Source organism: Dasypus novemcinctus, chromosome 31 (assembly GCF_030445035.2).
Source record: "Dasypus novemcinctus isolate mDasNov1 chromosome 31, mDasNov1.1.hap2, whole genome shotgun sequence".
In the NCBI taxonomy this organism is placed as follows: Eukaryota; Metazoa; Chordata; class Mammalia; order Cingulata; family Dasypodidae; genus Dasypus; species Dasypus novemcinctus.
Genome location: NC_080703.1, coordinates 23,467,340 through 23,483,212, shown reverse-complemented (window position 1 = coordinate 23,483,212; position 15,873 = coordinate 23,467,340). Strand labels below are relative to the sequence as shown.

The following is a 15,873-nucleotide window of genomic DNA, read 5'->3' as shown; positions in this document are numbered from 1 at the left end:
CTGTCTGTTCTCTGTGTCCGTTTGCTGTGTGCTTTCTGTGTCTGCTCATCTTCTCTTTAGGAGGCACTGGGAACCGATCCTGCGGCCTCTCATGGTATAGAGATGCTCAATTGCCTGAGCCACCTCAGCTCCCTGCTTCCGTTGTGTCTCTCATTGTCTTTCCTCTTTGTGTCTCCTTTTGTTGTGTCATCTTGTTGCATCAGCTCACTGTGCCTGCCTGTCACGCGAGCTTACTGTCTTGTTTGTCTTCTCCAGGGGGCACTGGGCACCGAACCTGGGACTTCCCATGTGGTAGGTGGGAGCTCAATCTCTTGAGCCATGTCTGCTTCCCAGATATTTATTTCTAACCCTTGTGGGAAAACTTTTACCAATCAAGTTTTAATTTCCAGGAGCTTTTTAAAAAAATTCTCTCGTGGTTTTTGTTATTTATTTATTAATTTGTTAAGATTTTATTTATTTATTTCTCTCCCCCTTCCCTCCCCCTGTTGTCTGCTCCCTGTGTCCATTTGCTGTGTATTCTTCTGTGTCTGCTTATATTCTCATTAGGCGGCATTGGGGATCTGTGTCTCTTTTGGTTGTGTCATCTTGCTGCGTCAGCTCTCCTGGGCGGGCTGCGGTTTTGCACAGGGTGGCTCTCCTTGCGCAGGGACCACTCCTCGCACGGAGGGCACTCTTATGCAGGGGCATCCCTGCGTGGGCTGGCACTCCTTGCAGGAGCACTGCCCATGGGCCAGCTCACCACATGAGCCAGGAGGACCTGGGTATTGAATCCTTGGACCTCCTATATGGTAGGCAGATGCTCTATCTGTCGAGCCACATCCACTTCCCTGTTTTTTAAAATAACACCCTGTTCTTGTTTTATGGATCTGCTTTCTGTTACTGGAATTGTTTTTCTTTACTCTGCTCAAGTTTTCAGCTCACCTTGATCTTTTGTAAAAGGCTTTCACATCATGGTTATTCTAGATTTTCCTTGTATTTATTTAAGAAAGTAGGTTAGAGTAGCTGGTGTGTGTGCTTGCTTTACTTTAGAGTGAGGAGGTTAGAAATGGAATGGAAGCAAGTGAAAGTTGGCCATTTTTACAAGGGAGGCGACAAAAATGCTGCTACAGAGAGGGCTTTACTTTATGGTACTACTCTGTGGTACACATATCCAGCTGTAGTTGTGTTAGTTGTGTTTTGGTTCTCTTAGATGGCTTGTTCAGTGTTTTTTTTTATAAGGAACCTTGTGATTAATTTGCTTGTGGTCATTGCCTGGCATATTATGTAAGACCTTGAATGTTAGTTTGAATTCTACAATTAATAGGGAACTGTTGTAAATTCTTGATCAGACTTGTATTTTAGCTAATCTCTAGCTCTCTGAGAGATGTGTTGGAATAAGGGTCTGTGGTGTGGAAGGCCAGAGGTGCTTGCATTTACTCAGATCTGTAGTAACGAGGAACTGTTTTAAATGTGGTGGGAGGGTTTAATTTTGAGAGAGGTGATAGAAAAGTGGGAAGAATTTATTTGAATTTAAGAAATTAAGTGAAAAATAACATAGAATGCCTTAGATTTTGAGCATGACTATAATAAAAATGTGGAAGTAAAGGTAAGGAGAGCCAGAATAATTTATCTTTGAAGTTTCAGATGATCGGAATATTGTTGTGGAAATAAATGCCTAGCAGGGCAGCTAAAAATGTGGGGGAACGTATTGTAGGTGAGAAAATAGGTCTGGAAACTTGTTCATAGAAGAGCCAGTGGCTTAGAGGTCATGATATTTCTCTTTGAATAATTTATTTTCTTTAGAAAAAATAATCTGATAAGTTTTTCCTTCTCAATTTTTTGCAGCTCTTGCAAGTTTAGGATATGAAAAGAGCTGTGTGCTATTCAATTGTGCAGCCTTAGCTAGCCAGATTGCAGCAGAACAGAACCTGGATAATGATGAAGGATTGAAAGTCGCGGCCAAGCATTACCAGGTATGCAGAAAAGTAGTTGCAACATAATGAACAATGCTAAATTGAATTAAATTTAAAGTAATTTGCATTCAGGTTTATAGACTTCTTTACATAACAATTTTTGGAAAAGTTATGTACTTTTTAATAAGTTGAGTCATATTGTCGAAGCCCTTAAACTATTTATTTGTAGACCTTGTCTGTTTTTCCTGACCGTTGTATCCCCAGCACCTAGCACAGTACCTGGCACATAATAGAGGCTCAATAAATGTTGATTGAACAGATGATTAAATGTATGAGACTAAATCCTTGATAAATCCCTTTTAAATGAATGATCTCATTTAAACATTTTGCATATTATTTTTATATATTGTTTTCTTGAAATGTGAAGCACATGTACAATTGGACCAGTGTCACAAAAATTAAGACCTCTTGGGAAGAAAATCTAAGTGTAACTCTAAGACTTGTGGAGAGGTCATACTTAAATGTGGTCTGATTTGTAATATTTTCTTGGCTAAATTTATATTTTAGGTCCTAGTCATTTACTAATATAGCATTATTTTGTGACAGTTGTTTACTGAGGTTTTTTTGTTTCAATACAAGGAGCAATAAATGATTATTTCTAAGTGATATTTCATATACAATGATTTTCATATTTTATATTACCTTATAATTTACAAAATGTTTTGATGTACATTGTTTCACTCTCAGATAAACCTCATGATGCAGGTTACTTAATGTCATTCCCATTTTACAGACAAGGAGCTGAAGGTCAGAAGTAAATAAAATGGTCCATTTGGGTTTCAAGTGTTATGATTCCAAATTTCACAGGACTCCAAATGGTCCTTTAACTATCTCCAGGGCTCAGGAATTTGCTTGTCTCAGAAATGTGGTGTCTCATTTTCCCCCCTGTTGAGGGGAGAGGTGAGGAATGTTCTATGAAAGTGGGAGAAAAATATATTTCAGGCAAACAAAGTGCTCCAAATTGTGGCTTGCCATACAGTTTGGATGGGCACAGAAGACAAGCCTGACACACACACACACACACACACACACACTTTTTAGAGGCCATAAATGGCAAATGTTTTAAAATGTGAAAATGAAATAAAATTTATTTAGCTTTCCATTAATTGGTACTGACTTAATTGGCATGTGAGATTGTAAGGTGCATTCAGAATTATTGAGGAAACATTTCAATCTGTGAGTATTCATAGTCGTTTACCTAGGGTGATGGAAAGAGAACTGGTATGAGAAGATGTGGTCCTTGTTTGATTGTTTGCCACTGAATAGCAGGGTGCTCTTTGGCCAGTTCTTTAACCTCTTTAGGCCTTCATTTCCTCATCTGGGAATTAGAGACTTGGTCCCTTGATGTTCTAGTCTATGATTCTGTAAGTTTACCAAACTAAATCAGCTGACTGCCCCTTATAAATACTCTAGCTCTACGGTACTTGATGATGGCAGAAAGCATGATGCTCATTTTAGTACACTTAATGCAATTAACTTTGAGTTATTTCTCTGTAGCTTACCTAAATAACCCACAGTACCCTTTCTTTCTTTTTCCTGGTGTCATTTCTTTAATAAAAAAGTTATTTTAGTGTTAATCTTAGTAAAATATAGTTGGGAAGAAAAATCTGATGGGAAACATTTCACCAGGCAGCTTTGAAGACCAGCCATAAATCATTAATGGATAGTAATGCTGTTTCTCAGAGGATTGGATATATGTACTATTTAGGATTTCCCCTAACTATGGTGTTTATTTGAAAGATGTATTTGGGACCAAAGCTAAAGCATTTCAATACTGAAAGTATTTTAATAATATTTTAGTTAATACTTTTATTCTCATGTTAATTTTGAAGAGAGTATATCATATCTAAAAGGAACTTAATAATTTTGTCCCATTAATTTGCTTTGTGTCTTTTTCCCTAAAATTTATTCTTTTTTTTTTTTTTTTTTAGGTATTGGGGCCTGGGGGTTGAACCCGGGACCTCATATATGGGAAGCCAGCGCTTAACCACTGAGTCACTTTGGCGTCCCTGAGTTCTTTTTCATTTTTTTTCACTTGTTTTGCTTGTTGTTTGTTTTTGTTTTTTTAGGAGGCACTGGGAGCCACGTCTGCTCCCTATAATTTACTTATAATTTTTGTTAAACTTCCTGTTGTTCTATAGTTTTTTGTTGAAAAGTACCTTTATGGTTTGTAGGTCTGGTGTTTCAGGTCTGTTTTGCATAGTATGAAATTTAAATATGACAATACTCATTGTGCTGCCATTTGGAATGATTTTTGTGCGTAAGAGTAGAAAATTAAGCCTTGCTGAGTTCCTGTAGATTTTAAAGATTCTTTTCTGCCCCCTCTAGTTTGCTAGTGGTGCCTTTTTGCATATTAAAGAGACGGTTTTATCTGCCTTAAGTCGAGAGCCTACGGTGGACATATCTCCGGATACTGTTGGGACCCTCAGTCTTATTATGCTGGCACAGGCCCAAGAAGTCTTTTTTTTAAAAGCTACAAGAGGTAATTCAGTTTCTCCTCCATTTTGTAACAAGTTGAAAGAAGTAGTAGACTTTCAAACAAAGAAGGTGATAAGAATATTTTATGTTCAATATAGAGCTTTCCTTTTTGAACTTGACACATGCTTATTGATAATTTTCACCTCTCTTTTTTCTAAACTTGTTGTGGAAGAAATGCACATTTATGATTGTAGACTATGTTTGAAGTCTGTCATGAAGTGGATAGTTAACTATTGTACTTCAATACTGAACTCTCAGTAGTATTTATGTATATTCATAATATGGCAAACATTCATTCATTTAGGAAATATATTTATTGGGTGCCTACTGTGTGTTGGTCATTGTTCTAGGTTCTAGATAAACAGAATTGTTTTCTGTTTTCAAGAAACCTACATTTTAGTGTGGGGAGTGACAGACATACAGTTATCAAGAAATTAAATAGCCAAGGTAATTTCAGAAAGATTAAGTGCTCCTGAAAAAATAAGAATGGATTAGGTATTTGTGGCTTTGGGTTGTGACGTAGGGATGTAGGAAGAGTTATGTCAATTTAAATCCATTAGTCGAAAAAGGTTTCTTTGAGGAAATGCTGTTAAACTAGCTCTAAATGATGAGGCACCATCAAGTAGTCTCTTGCTTTGTGAGAGAATAAGAATGGTTCTTATAAGGCATGTAAATTAGTATGAGAGACTGAGATATGGGCTGAATATGTAAGTACAGAGAAATTGAAAATAAGGGAGCAGTCATGTGGAGGAAGAGAAATGAACTGGAATAATCAAGTTTTTATTTTATTTTTTAAATGATAGCTTTATATTGAGATATAATTCATACACCATAAAAATTACCCTTTCAAAGTATATAATTCAGTGGTTTTAAGTATATTCACAGAACTGTACAACCATTAGCACTGTCTAATTTTAGAATATTTTCATCACCCCAGAAAGAAACCCTATACCTATTAGCCCCTAATTCAGATATAATTAGGCAACTACTAATCTATTTTCTGTCTGTGAATTTTGCTAATGAAAAAACTATGTTTTATAAAGAAGAAATCATTTCATCTAAGGATTTTTTATAAAAGTGTACAAACTTGTGAACTCAGTGTCTATACTGAGTCATGATATATCAGATTGTTTCATTTATTTTTATTATAATGATCAATTTAAAATTTTATTTCAGATAAAATGAAAGATGCCATCATAGCTAAATTGGCTAATCAGGCTGCAGATTATTTTGGTGACGCATTCAAACAGTGTCAGTATAAAGATACTCTACCCAAGGTGAGTTATTGTTTTTGTAAACAATTATTTTGCATGTGGAATATTTGGACATTTTTGTTTGTAAGAATCAAGTTGAAAATTATTACAAAGAAATTTAAAATTTTAAGAGAAGCATTTGAAGATTGTAGGTTTTTTTTTTTTTTAAATTTAAAATGCATTACATATTGTTTTATGTATATGGGATGCCTTTGCCTTTACTCTTCACTCAGCTTGTTTCTCTGAGCTAAAACTCTGGAAATTTTTTACTATTTGGTACCAATAATTTTATCAGATCCAGGAATTGTGTACTTTTGAATCGCCGGTGATTTGGTATAAGCATGAATACTTAGCGTGTTGCTTATTCACACTTTTAATTATTGTCCTGTTTTCTTAAAAGCTGAGTCTTAACAGAAAGTGCAAAAACAAACATAAAGAAAAAGGAAAAAACTAATGATTTCGTCCAATACTTTCATTAGAATTAAGTTTTGCCAACAGGGATAGAAAATTGGGCTGCTATTGGACAGCTGAGGAAAAGCAGTCATCTTAAACCACACAACACAGGAAGTATTATGCTTTAATGTAAACTTTTCTGAAAGTGTAACTGAAAAGACTGTTCAGTAATGATCATTTGTAAATGATAAAACAGATGGTTAGACTAGCGAACAAGTAAATTTAGAATAATTAAGAAAGGAAACAAAGACTGTGTAAAATGTAGTGTGTTTTAACTAATCTCCTTCATAAATGTCCAAGAAATTAGTCTAACTGGTATGATAGCATATGATATTTGATACATGCTCTTTGGTAGAGTAATTTGTTGATTTATAAATCATATTCAGGAATTTTTGTAAATTATGAAATTGTGGGCAATTTTGGGGGAAAGTAAAAAGCTCATTGTGTATTAACAGTACACATTAGTAGGAAAATGATAATGAATTAATGTGAAGATTCCTGGGTATTCAAAATATGCCAAGAGCTCAGTAGAAATTTGCTCAAGACTCTTGGTATTAATAGTGTTACACTTAAAAAGAGACTTGGGGTCTCCGCTCACCTATTTTTCATCTGAAAGACTTCGTGTTCAGCTGCACAGTGTACCGTAATATCCTGTTGGGCCTTTAGCTCAGTCCTGTCATGGAGAGAAGAATGTGACCTACAAAGACTTGGAATCTTCCTCTGCAGCGTTCCTGGTATTCCTTGAAAATCTCCTTTTAAGTATCAAGTTGCTCCAGCTTTACCTTCAGAACTGGCATGAGTGCAGTTTGAGATCTAGATTGATTTTTCCCTTTTTACTAATAAAGCTGATAAGATAGCAAGTAGTGATCCAGGAGGATAGGCAATTATTTAGGGGAAGATAGGAAAGCACACAAGGTAGTATTAATACTTAAGTTTTAGATTCTCAGGTTTTTTGTCTAGACAGGGATGTCTAGTATATTTTTTGGATTTTATATGGCCTGTAATTAGAAAACATTGAGGTTGCAGACTAGAAGTTGGTGTTTCGGAAGCACCACTACCAATATAACTGCTTTTCTCATTCATGTCTTTGGATCTTTAAAGTTAATTTTGACTAGAATTTTCTTTTCAAAAGAAATTAGGGCAAAATAACTGTCTTCTCACTAGTCATTAACTTAGTGTGTTCTTCCATCTGTTATGTGCTTTTGAGTGTATAATACTGAAATGTTAATGTTTAAATGATACTAAATAATTTTTATATGGCTGAACATCTTTATTGACAAGTCTCTTGGGATACAAATTTAAGTGGGAATTTACTGTCTTTTATCTTTTAAACATCATGAAACATTCAGCTATAGAGCATTTTCATTAATATATGTGAGTAATGGTGTTTTAGTTAACTCTAAGGGCTGGGTGATGGCTCATAAGAAAACTTCTAAAGCCCTACGCTTGGTATCCCTCTGTGAATGTCCATTCTACCTCTCTTCCTAATGCATGCTTTCCTTCCTTCTTTGTAAACAAAATGTTGACTCCATGGCTTCTTTAAAGAGAATTACAGAACCTAAATTGACTTCTGTCAGTAGTTAAAAATATCCTTAATTTTAATTAGAAGAAAAAAAATTGAATTCATCGAGTCCAGTCCATGCAAAATCATGTGGTCTTCTCTGTTTACACCTGACTAACCTATCTCTAAACCATTAATAGGGTGATTCTAATTTCTATCTCCTTTTCCTTTTTCTTCCTGCATCCCATGTTGTCTGTGGTGGTTTGTGTGGTTGGACTCTCCCCTGGTCAGTATTTTTATTTCCAGGAGGTGTTTCCTGTTTTGGCTGCAAAGCACTGTATCATGCAAGCCAATGCCGAGTACCACCAGTCTATCCTGGCAAAACAGCAGAAGAAATTTGGAGAAGAAATTGCAAGATTACAGGTGAGACTCTTGGAAGTAAATACTTAAGAACTTACATTTCTTCGTTTTTACCTAGTGAGATTACTAGGTTTGCTCATAAAAACCTTTTTTTATCTACTACCTCATCAATAGAGGCAAATGACTATTTGTATATTTAGGTTTTTACCTACTGAGTGTTCTCTAAAAAAAAATTTATTGTGATAACATATATACAACATAAAAGCTTCTATTTTTACCATTTTTGATGATGTAATACAGTGGTGTTAATTAAATTCACAATTTTGTGCTACTGTCACCAACATCATTACTAAAACTTTTCTGGCACCCCATACAGAAACTCTGCCCATTCAGTATTAACCCTTATCCCCTTCTCCCCCTGGTAACCTACTGCATGGGTTTTGAAGTCCCATATTTTATCAAAAAATTTTTTGAAAAATTTGCATTTAATTCTACTTGTTTATTTTTATATAAAAATATTCCAACTCAACAAAAAGATGACCCAATTAAAAAATGGGCAAAGGACTTGAATAGACATTTCTCCACACAAGATGTACAAGTGGCCAATAAGGACATGACAAGATGCTGAGCATCATTGGTCATCTGGGAAATGCAAATCAAAAGCACAATTAGATACCATTTCCTAGCCACTAGGGTAGTTATTATTTAAAAAAAAAAATCAGAAATAACAAATGATGAGGATGCAGAAAAATTGGAACTCTGATACATTGTTGGTGGCTCTATGAAATGGTGCAGCCACTGTGAAAATCAGTTTGATGATTCCTCAGAAAGTTGAATATAAAACTGCCGTATGACCCAGCATATACCCAAAAGAATTGAAAACAAATTCTTGAGCAGATGTTTGTACACCAGTGTTGATACCATTTTCATAATTTCCAAAAGATGGAAGCAACCCAGATGTTCATCAGATAAACAAAATGTGGCGTACACACACAGTGAAGTATCACTCAGCCATAAAATGAAACGAAGTTTTGATGCATGCTACAACATTGTAGAACCTTGTTAAGTGGAATAAGCCAAACACAAAAAGACAAATATTATGTGATCTCACTTACATGAAATAGCTAGAAAAGCAAATTTCATAGAGACAATAAATTATAGGGGTGGGGATGGGGCAGGAAAGAGGGAATTATTTCATAATGGGTGCAGAGTTTGTTTGAGGTAATGGGAAAGTTGGGGTAATGGATGTTGGTGATGGTAGCACAATATTGGAAATGTAGTTAATAGCACTGAATTGTATACTTGCAAGTGGTTAAAATGGGACGTTTTGAGTTGTATACATGTTACTGTAACAAAATTAAAAACAATAAAGGAAAATTCTAATTATCATGCTCCAGGAAGATGTACAGTCCCTAACTGGCCTAGCCTTGTTCTAGATGTGGGGCATATAATCCCACAGCTTGAGGAGGACAGTGGTTACACATTTATCTTATAAACAGCAGAGTGCCTTCTATGCGGTTTTATCTGTAATGTATGCATACGGGGCTGGTTGGAAACTTGCTGGGATATCTGGAAAGGAACTGTTACATGAGTGGTTTATATTTTGAGTATTGGTAAGCAGAGGATAGGATGGGAATGGTATGGGAATTTAAACATGGACTGGATAGTATAAGATGCTCTCAAAGTATCTTACAAAAAATAAAAGGTTTTCTTGTGTTTTATTCCACACTGACAAAACCAGAGAAAGTTTTAAAAATAAAACGCAGATTAACAAGCCTATCTAATTTGTCTAGGGATCTACTCTTGATTATGTGAACTTATATTTTTATATAAAAAATGCTTTTAAACAAGGAATTTCCGTATGAAGGATTTCTTTTTTTTTTTTTTTTAAAGGCTAGCCTATTTAAACTATGAGAAGTTTAGTTTCTTTTCTAGGTGTTCTGGGAGTAGTAGATGCAAGTACTTTACTTAGTCTGTATGAACCAGTCATAGGAGAGCTTCTTCAAAATTTTTTAGTATAATTTTTAAATACCCTCTGGTAAAAGGAAACTATTTCAGGGTCACACAAGTGAGAGTTAAAGACTTATCTCAATTATAGACATCGGGTTTGTGGCTTCAGTTTCACAACTTTAGTCATAGTAAAAGGTTAATGTGGAACACATTCTTACAAATCCATGTCTCAAAGGGTTGTCCCTCTTTACAGTAGGCGTGAAATATTTCTTTTACTGATTTGGACTCACAGATAGGCAAACAGAACAAGCCGAGAACAAATCAGATTTTCTGATGTCTCACCAGGTAGAGAAGAATTCTAATAGAGATCTAATAATAATCATTAAACCAATGTTCCAGTCCTCGGTGCCAACAAAGGGAAATAGCTTGTCAATTTTGGGCAACCAAGAAACAAAAACACAGGGAGAGGAAAATCAAAACAATAGGTAAAATAGCAAAGATAAAATTGCTACTTGAGATTCTTTTCTAGAGCCGAGAACAGTTGGACCTGGGCGTGAACAGGTCATGAGGTGCGCTTTTCTGACAAGGCAGTTTCTTTGGCTCCAGAAAGTGATTCCTCCTGGTGGACATCTTGGTGGAATCTCAAAAGCTGCCCAAGTACAATTTTCAAAATGATAGAAAAGCATCCGGATATAAAGATACAAAAACATTACCTATATAGAATGAATACATGTCTGAGATTTAACTTATTAATAAGGGACCTAGCAAGATGATGAAGCTAGTTCTGTGGAAGTATTAGTTTCCTTAAGTGTGATATAGAAGGTTATAGGTGTTAAGGAGGTTGTCCTTTTTAGAGACCTATGCTGAGGCATTTAGGAATGAAGAGTGATGCTGTCTGAATTTTAGTTCACATGGTTCTGCAAAAGAAAAAAAGAGGTGCATATCCATGTTGTGTATATGGGGAAAAAAGAGCGATAAAGCAAATATGACAAAGTGATAACAATTGCCGAAGCTAGGTAGAGGGTATATCATTATTCATTGTTCTATTCCAGTTTTTTTGTGGGCTTGAAAAATTTCAGAATGAAAAATGTGGAAAACCAGATATATCTAAAGGTTTACACCTCAACCCCTGTCCCTCCTTGCTTTTCCTGTTCCTTCCATTTCCCCCCCCACTGCCTTGTAGGTAATTTCCATTTAGTTTCTGTTTACTCCTTCTAGTGTTTTTACAATATATAAGCCAATACACATGCACACACACACACACACATGCATATATTCCTATTTTTGTACAAGCTTAGCATATTGAATACATTGTTGTGCATACTGCATTTCAGCAGTAGAGGGAAAACATCCTCACTTTTTATTCTTAGAGTGCATTGTACTTCATTGCATAAACCATTTTATTGCTCTCCCATTTTTGGTGGCTACTTGATTGTTTCCATAATTTACTATTACAAACAAAGCTGCAGTGAATAATCACATACATGACATTTTGTACTTAAGGAGGTGTATCTTAAGATCCCTAGAAATGCTATAAAAATATAAATACGTCTTTAATTTGTTACATATTACCAAATTCCCCTTCATAGGGATTACTTTTGTATTCCTAACAGCTGTGTATGAGAGTGCATGTTTTCCATATGCTCTTCACAGTAGCATATGCTATCAAACCTTTGAATTTTTTCTCAATATAATAAATGAAAAGTGGTATTTTAAAGCATCATTTTTTAATTAAAAATTGTTATGGAAATTTTCAAACAATATAGGTAGAGAGAATAGAAAAATGAACCACTAGCTACAACAGTTAATCAACTCATAACCACTCTAGTTTAATTTGTACTTGCTCTCTTGATTATTTTGAATCAGAGCCCTCACATCATATCATTTCATCCGTTTGGATATATGTTTTCTAATGTGTTGCTGAACAAAAGAACCCTTAAGGCATAGCCACAATAATATTTCTTTGCAATTTTAATAAGCATTTCTCTTAAGAGCGAGATTGAGTAACTATGTTTAAGGGCCTTTTGTATCTATCTGTAACCTTTTTTTCCCACAGCTTTTGCTTATTTTTCTTCTTGATTAATTGATCTTTTTCTTTATTTTTAGGGGCTCTTTATCTATTAAGCTGATTAGCCAGGTTAGGCTTTGTGATGTGAAGGGAAGCATTTTTCCAATTTGTGTTTTGGTCCTTTGAGTTCTTAGTTTATGTGTGTTTTTGTTTGTTTGCAAAAGGTCTTGACTTTTAGATAATCAAATATATCAATTTCTATCTACTATGGCGTCTTGATTTTGAGCGATGATTTAAAAGGATATCTGTGGCATACATCAAAGCCCACAAAGGAATCAATCCATATTTTTTTTGTAGGCTTGTATACTTTCTTGTTTTACTTTTGGATCATTGATCCACTTCGGATTTATCCCTATATGCGATATGGCGTATGTATCCAATTTTAATTTTTTTCCCAAATGGCTACCTAGTTGTCACCAAATAATTAGTTAAAATGACTTTTTAAAAACCCCATTGATTTGAGATTCTGTGTTTATATTATACTAAATCACCATATGTATTTGGATCTGTTTCTGAAATTTTTTGTTTCATTAGTCTGATTATTTGTTTATGCTTCAGTTTCATCCCATTAGTCTTTGACATTTTAGACTTTTATTGCCTGATAGATATTTTCATCTCGCATTTTCCTGACTGTTCTTGTTTGTGTATGCTTTTATGTGAATTTTATTTATTTTTTTAAAAATTTATTTAAGTATGTCACTCATACATAAACATACATAAACAATAAGTGTATAGTAATAGTTGTGAACTTATAAAACAAACATGACATCATACAGGGCTCTCATACCTTACCTCACCATACCACCAATACCTTGTATTGTTGTGAAACATTTTTAACTAATGATTAAAGAGCATTCTCAAAATATTACTACTACCAACGTGTCTTATATTTTGTGTATTTTTCCCCCAGCCCAGGCTATTATTACATTATTTTATATTATATATATATGAGCGTGCATAGACAATAAGTATATAGTAAAAGTTGTAAACTTACAAAGCAAATATGCATAACATCATATCAGGGATCCCGTACATTAACCCACCATCAACACCTTGCATTGTTGTGAGATATTTGTTACAAAGTATGAATATTGTCAAAATCTTACTACCAGCTATAGTCCATATCTTACATTTGGTATATTTTTCCCCCAACCTACCCTATTATTATTTTTTACATATATTTTTATGAGAGAAGTTGTAAAAATATTTAAAAAATCATGCACATGTACTCAGTTCCCATACAACACCCCTTTATTAACACACTACACCATGGTGGCATATTTGTTACAGATGATGATATAATATCAACAGACTATTATCAGGTCCATATTGTACATTTGGCACACTTTTTCTATACTCCCTCATTATCAACACAGTACATCTTTGGCATAGATGCATGAATATTATATTTATTACTGTTAACCACAGTCCATAGGTTACTCCAGTTGTATTTTTCTCATACTTCTCCATATTCCCACTATTCTACAATAGTGATGAACATCTGCTTTAGCTCACAAAGGACACTCTTGCATCTGTACCATCAACCAAAACCTTCATCCACCTCTGGGTTTACTGTGTTAGTCAGTCCCTAGATTATTCTCTAGCTTTCTTTCAATTGGCATTTACATCCCTAGACTACCCTTTTCAGCCATATTCCCATTTATAAACCAGCTGTTACTTACTATAATGTGTTACCATCAACTTTATACACTGCCACATTTTACAGTAAAGTTAATTAAAATTTCTATATACATTAAACATCAGTAGTCCATCTCAGTCCTCCTGTTATCTTAAGTATCCACAACCCACCACCAGGTCTTGAATGTATTTTCCTACATTTTCTTCCAGAATCTTTATGGTTCTTGCTTTATATTTAGGTTTCTGATCTATTTTGAGTTAATTTTTGTAAAAGGTGTGAGATAGGGATCCTTTTTCCTTCTTTTGACTATGGATATTCAGTTCTCTCCACGCCATTTATGGAATGGATTATTCTTCCCAAGCTGGATGGGTTTAACAAGCTTATCAAAAATCACCTGACCATAGATGTGAGGGTCTGTTTCTAAACCATCACATTGGTTCCATTGATCTGTGTGTCTGTCTTTATACCAGTACCATGCTGTTTTTATCACTGTAGAAAGATAATAAGATTTAGAGTCTGGAAGTGAGAGTCCTCCAACTTTGTTTTTCCTTTTTAAGATGTTTCTGGCTATTCTGGACACCTTACCCTTCTCAATAAGTTTGATAATCATGTTTTCCATTTATTTTAAAAATGCTGGTTGAATTTTTATTGGGATTGCATTGAATCTGTATATCAGTTTGAATAGAATTGACATCTTAATGATATTTAGTCTTCCAATCTGTGAGCATAGAATGTTCTTCCAATTATTTAGGTCTTTTTTGTTTCTTTTAACAGTGAGTTGTAGTTTTCTGAATACAAGGGCTTTACATTGTTACATTTATTCCAAAATATTTGGGTTTTATCTGTCATATTTTATTTTCACCACTCTTTTGACACTTTTAGTTACTTTTACTGATATTAATTTAATCTTTATTTCTACATTCTCTTCCATGCCTCTCCTATCTTTTCAGACTGTAGCACATCCTTTAGTACTTCCTGCAGATCTGGTCTCTTGGTTACAAACTCTCTCAGTGTCTGTTTATCTGTGAATTGAATATTCTAAACTTGCTCTCATTTTTGAAGGACAGTCTTGCTGGATATAAGATTCTTGGCTGGAAGTTTTTCTCTTGCAGTATCTTAAATATATCATACCACTGTCTTCTTGCCTCCATGGTTTCTGATGAGAAATTGGCACGTAATCTTATTGGGTATCCCTTATATGTGGCGCATTGCTTTTCTGTTGCTGCTTTCAGAATTCTTTCTGTCTGGCATTTGACTTTCTGATTAGTATGTGTCTTGGAGTTGGTCTGTTCTGATTTATTTGGATGGGAGTACGTTGTGCTTCTTGGACATGGATATCTATACCCTTCAATAGGGTTGGGGAATTTTCTACCATTATTTCTTCAGATATTCCTTCTACCCCTTTTCCCTTCTCTTCTCCTTCTGGGACACTTATGACACATATGTTTGCACGCCTCTTGCTGTTATTTAGTTCCCTGAGAACTTGTTCAATTTTTTCCATTCTTTATCTGTTCTTTTATATCTTCACTTTCAGAGACTATTTCTTCAAGCTCACCAGTCCTTTCTTATGCCTCCTCAAATCTGCTATTATATGATAACAGTGTATTTTTATTTTCATGTATTGGCATCTTTCATTCCCGTAAGATGTTTTTCTATGTATGCTTTCAGAGTCTTCTTTGTGCTCATCCAATGTCTTTTAAATATTCTTAATCCTTTTTTAGCCACCTCACTGAATTTATTAAGGATATTTGTTTGAACATCCATGAATAGTTGTCTCAAGTCCCTTGTGTCACCTGGAGGCTTATCTTGTTTCTTTAACTGGGCCATAGCTTCTTGTTTCTTAGCGTGGATTGTAATTTTTTGTTGGTGTTTGACATCTGGTTTACTAGATGTATGTATTCTGGGTGCAATTTCTCTCTTTAATTTAGGACTTCTTGCCCTTTCTCCCTTGCTGGTTGTGTAGTAGGAGCCAAGGACGTAGTTGGTACTGCAAGCTGTGGAGGCTCAGGCTGCCCTCATTGCTCTAGAAACCAATGAAGCTTGTCCCAACTTTTTTCTTTGCCAGGGATAGGGACACAACCACAACTGTGTGTAATAATTCCAAGTTGTGCAGGCCTAGGCTGTAGTTACCCAGAGAGACTGATGAAACTTTATACCCCTTCCTTCCCTATCTGGGGCAGGGTTGGACCTGCAGGTGTGGGCAGCAGTCTATGCCGTGT

At 35.0% G+C, this 15,873-nt stretch overlaps 1 protein-coding gene across 2 annotated transcripts in view; it reads left to right on the top strand.

Annotated features, from left to right (window-relative positions):
* PDCD6IP (programmed cell death 6 interacting protein) overlaps positions 1-15,873 on the top strand; it is an 87,585-nt gene that overhangs the window by 22,955 nt on the left and 48,757 nt on the right. The window contains exons 4-7 of one of the 2 annotated variants that reach the window (XM_004471133.4): positions 1,825-1,952; positions 4,281-4,434; positions 5,607-5,707; positions 7,929-8,060. In XM_004471133.4, coding sequence (XP_004471190.2) covers positions 1,825-1,952; positions 4,281-4,434; positions 5,607-5,707; positions 7,929-8,060 — 515 coding nt within the window. The remainder of the gene's footprint in view (positions 1-1,824; positions 1,953-4,280; positions 4,435-5,606; positions 5,708-7,928; positions 8,061-15,873) is intronic. The other variant, XM_004471134.4, reaches the window with a different exon arrangement.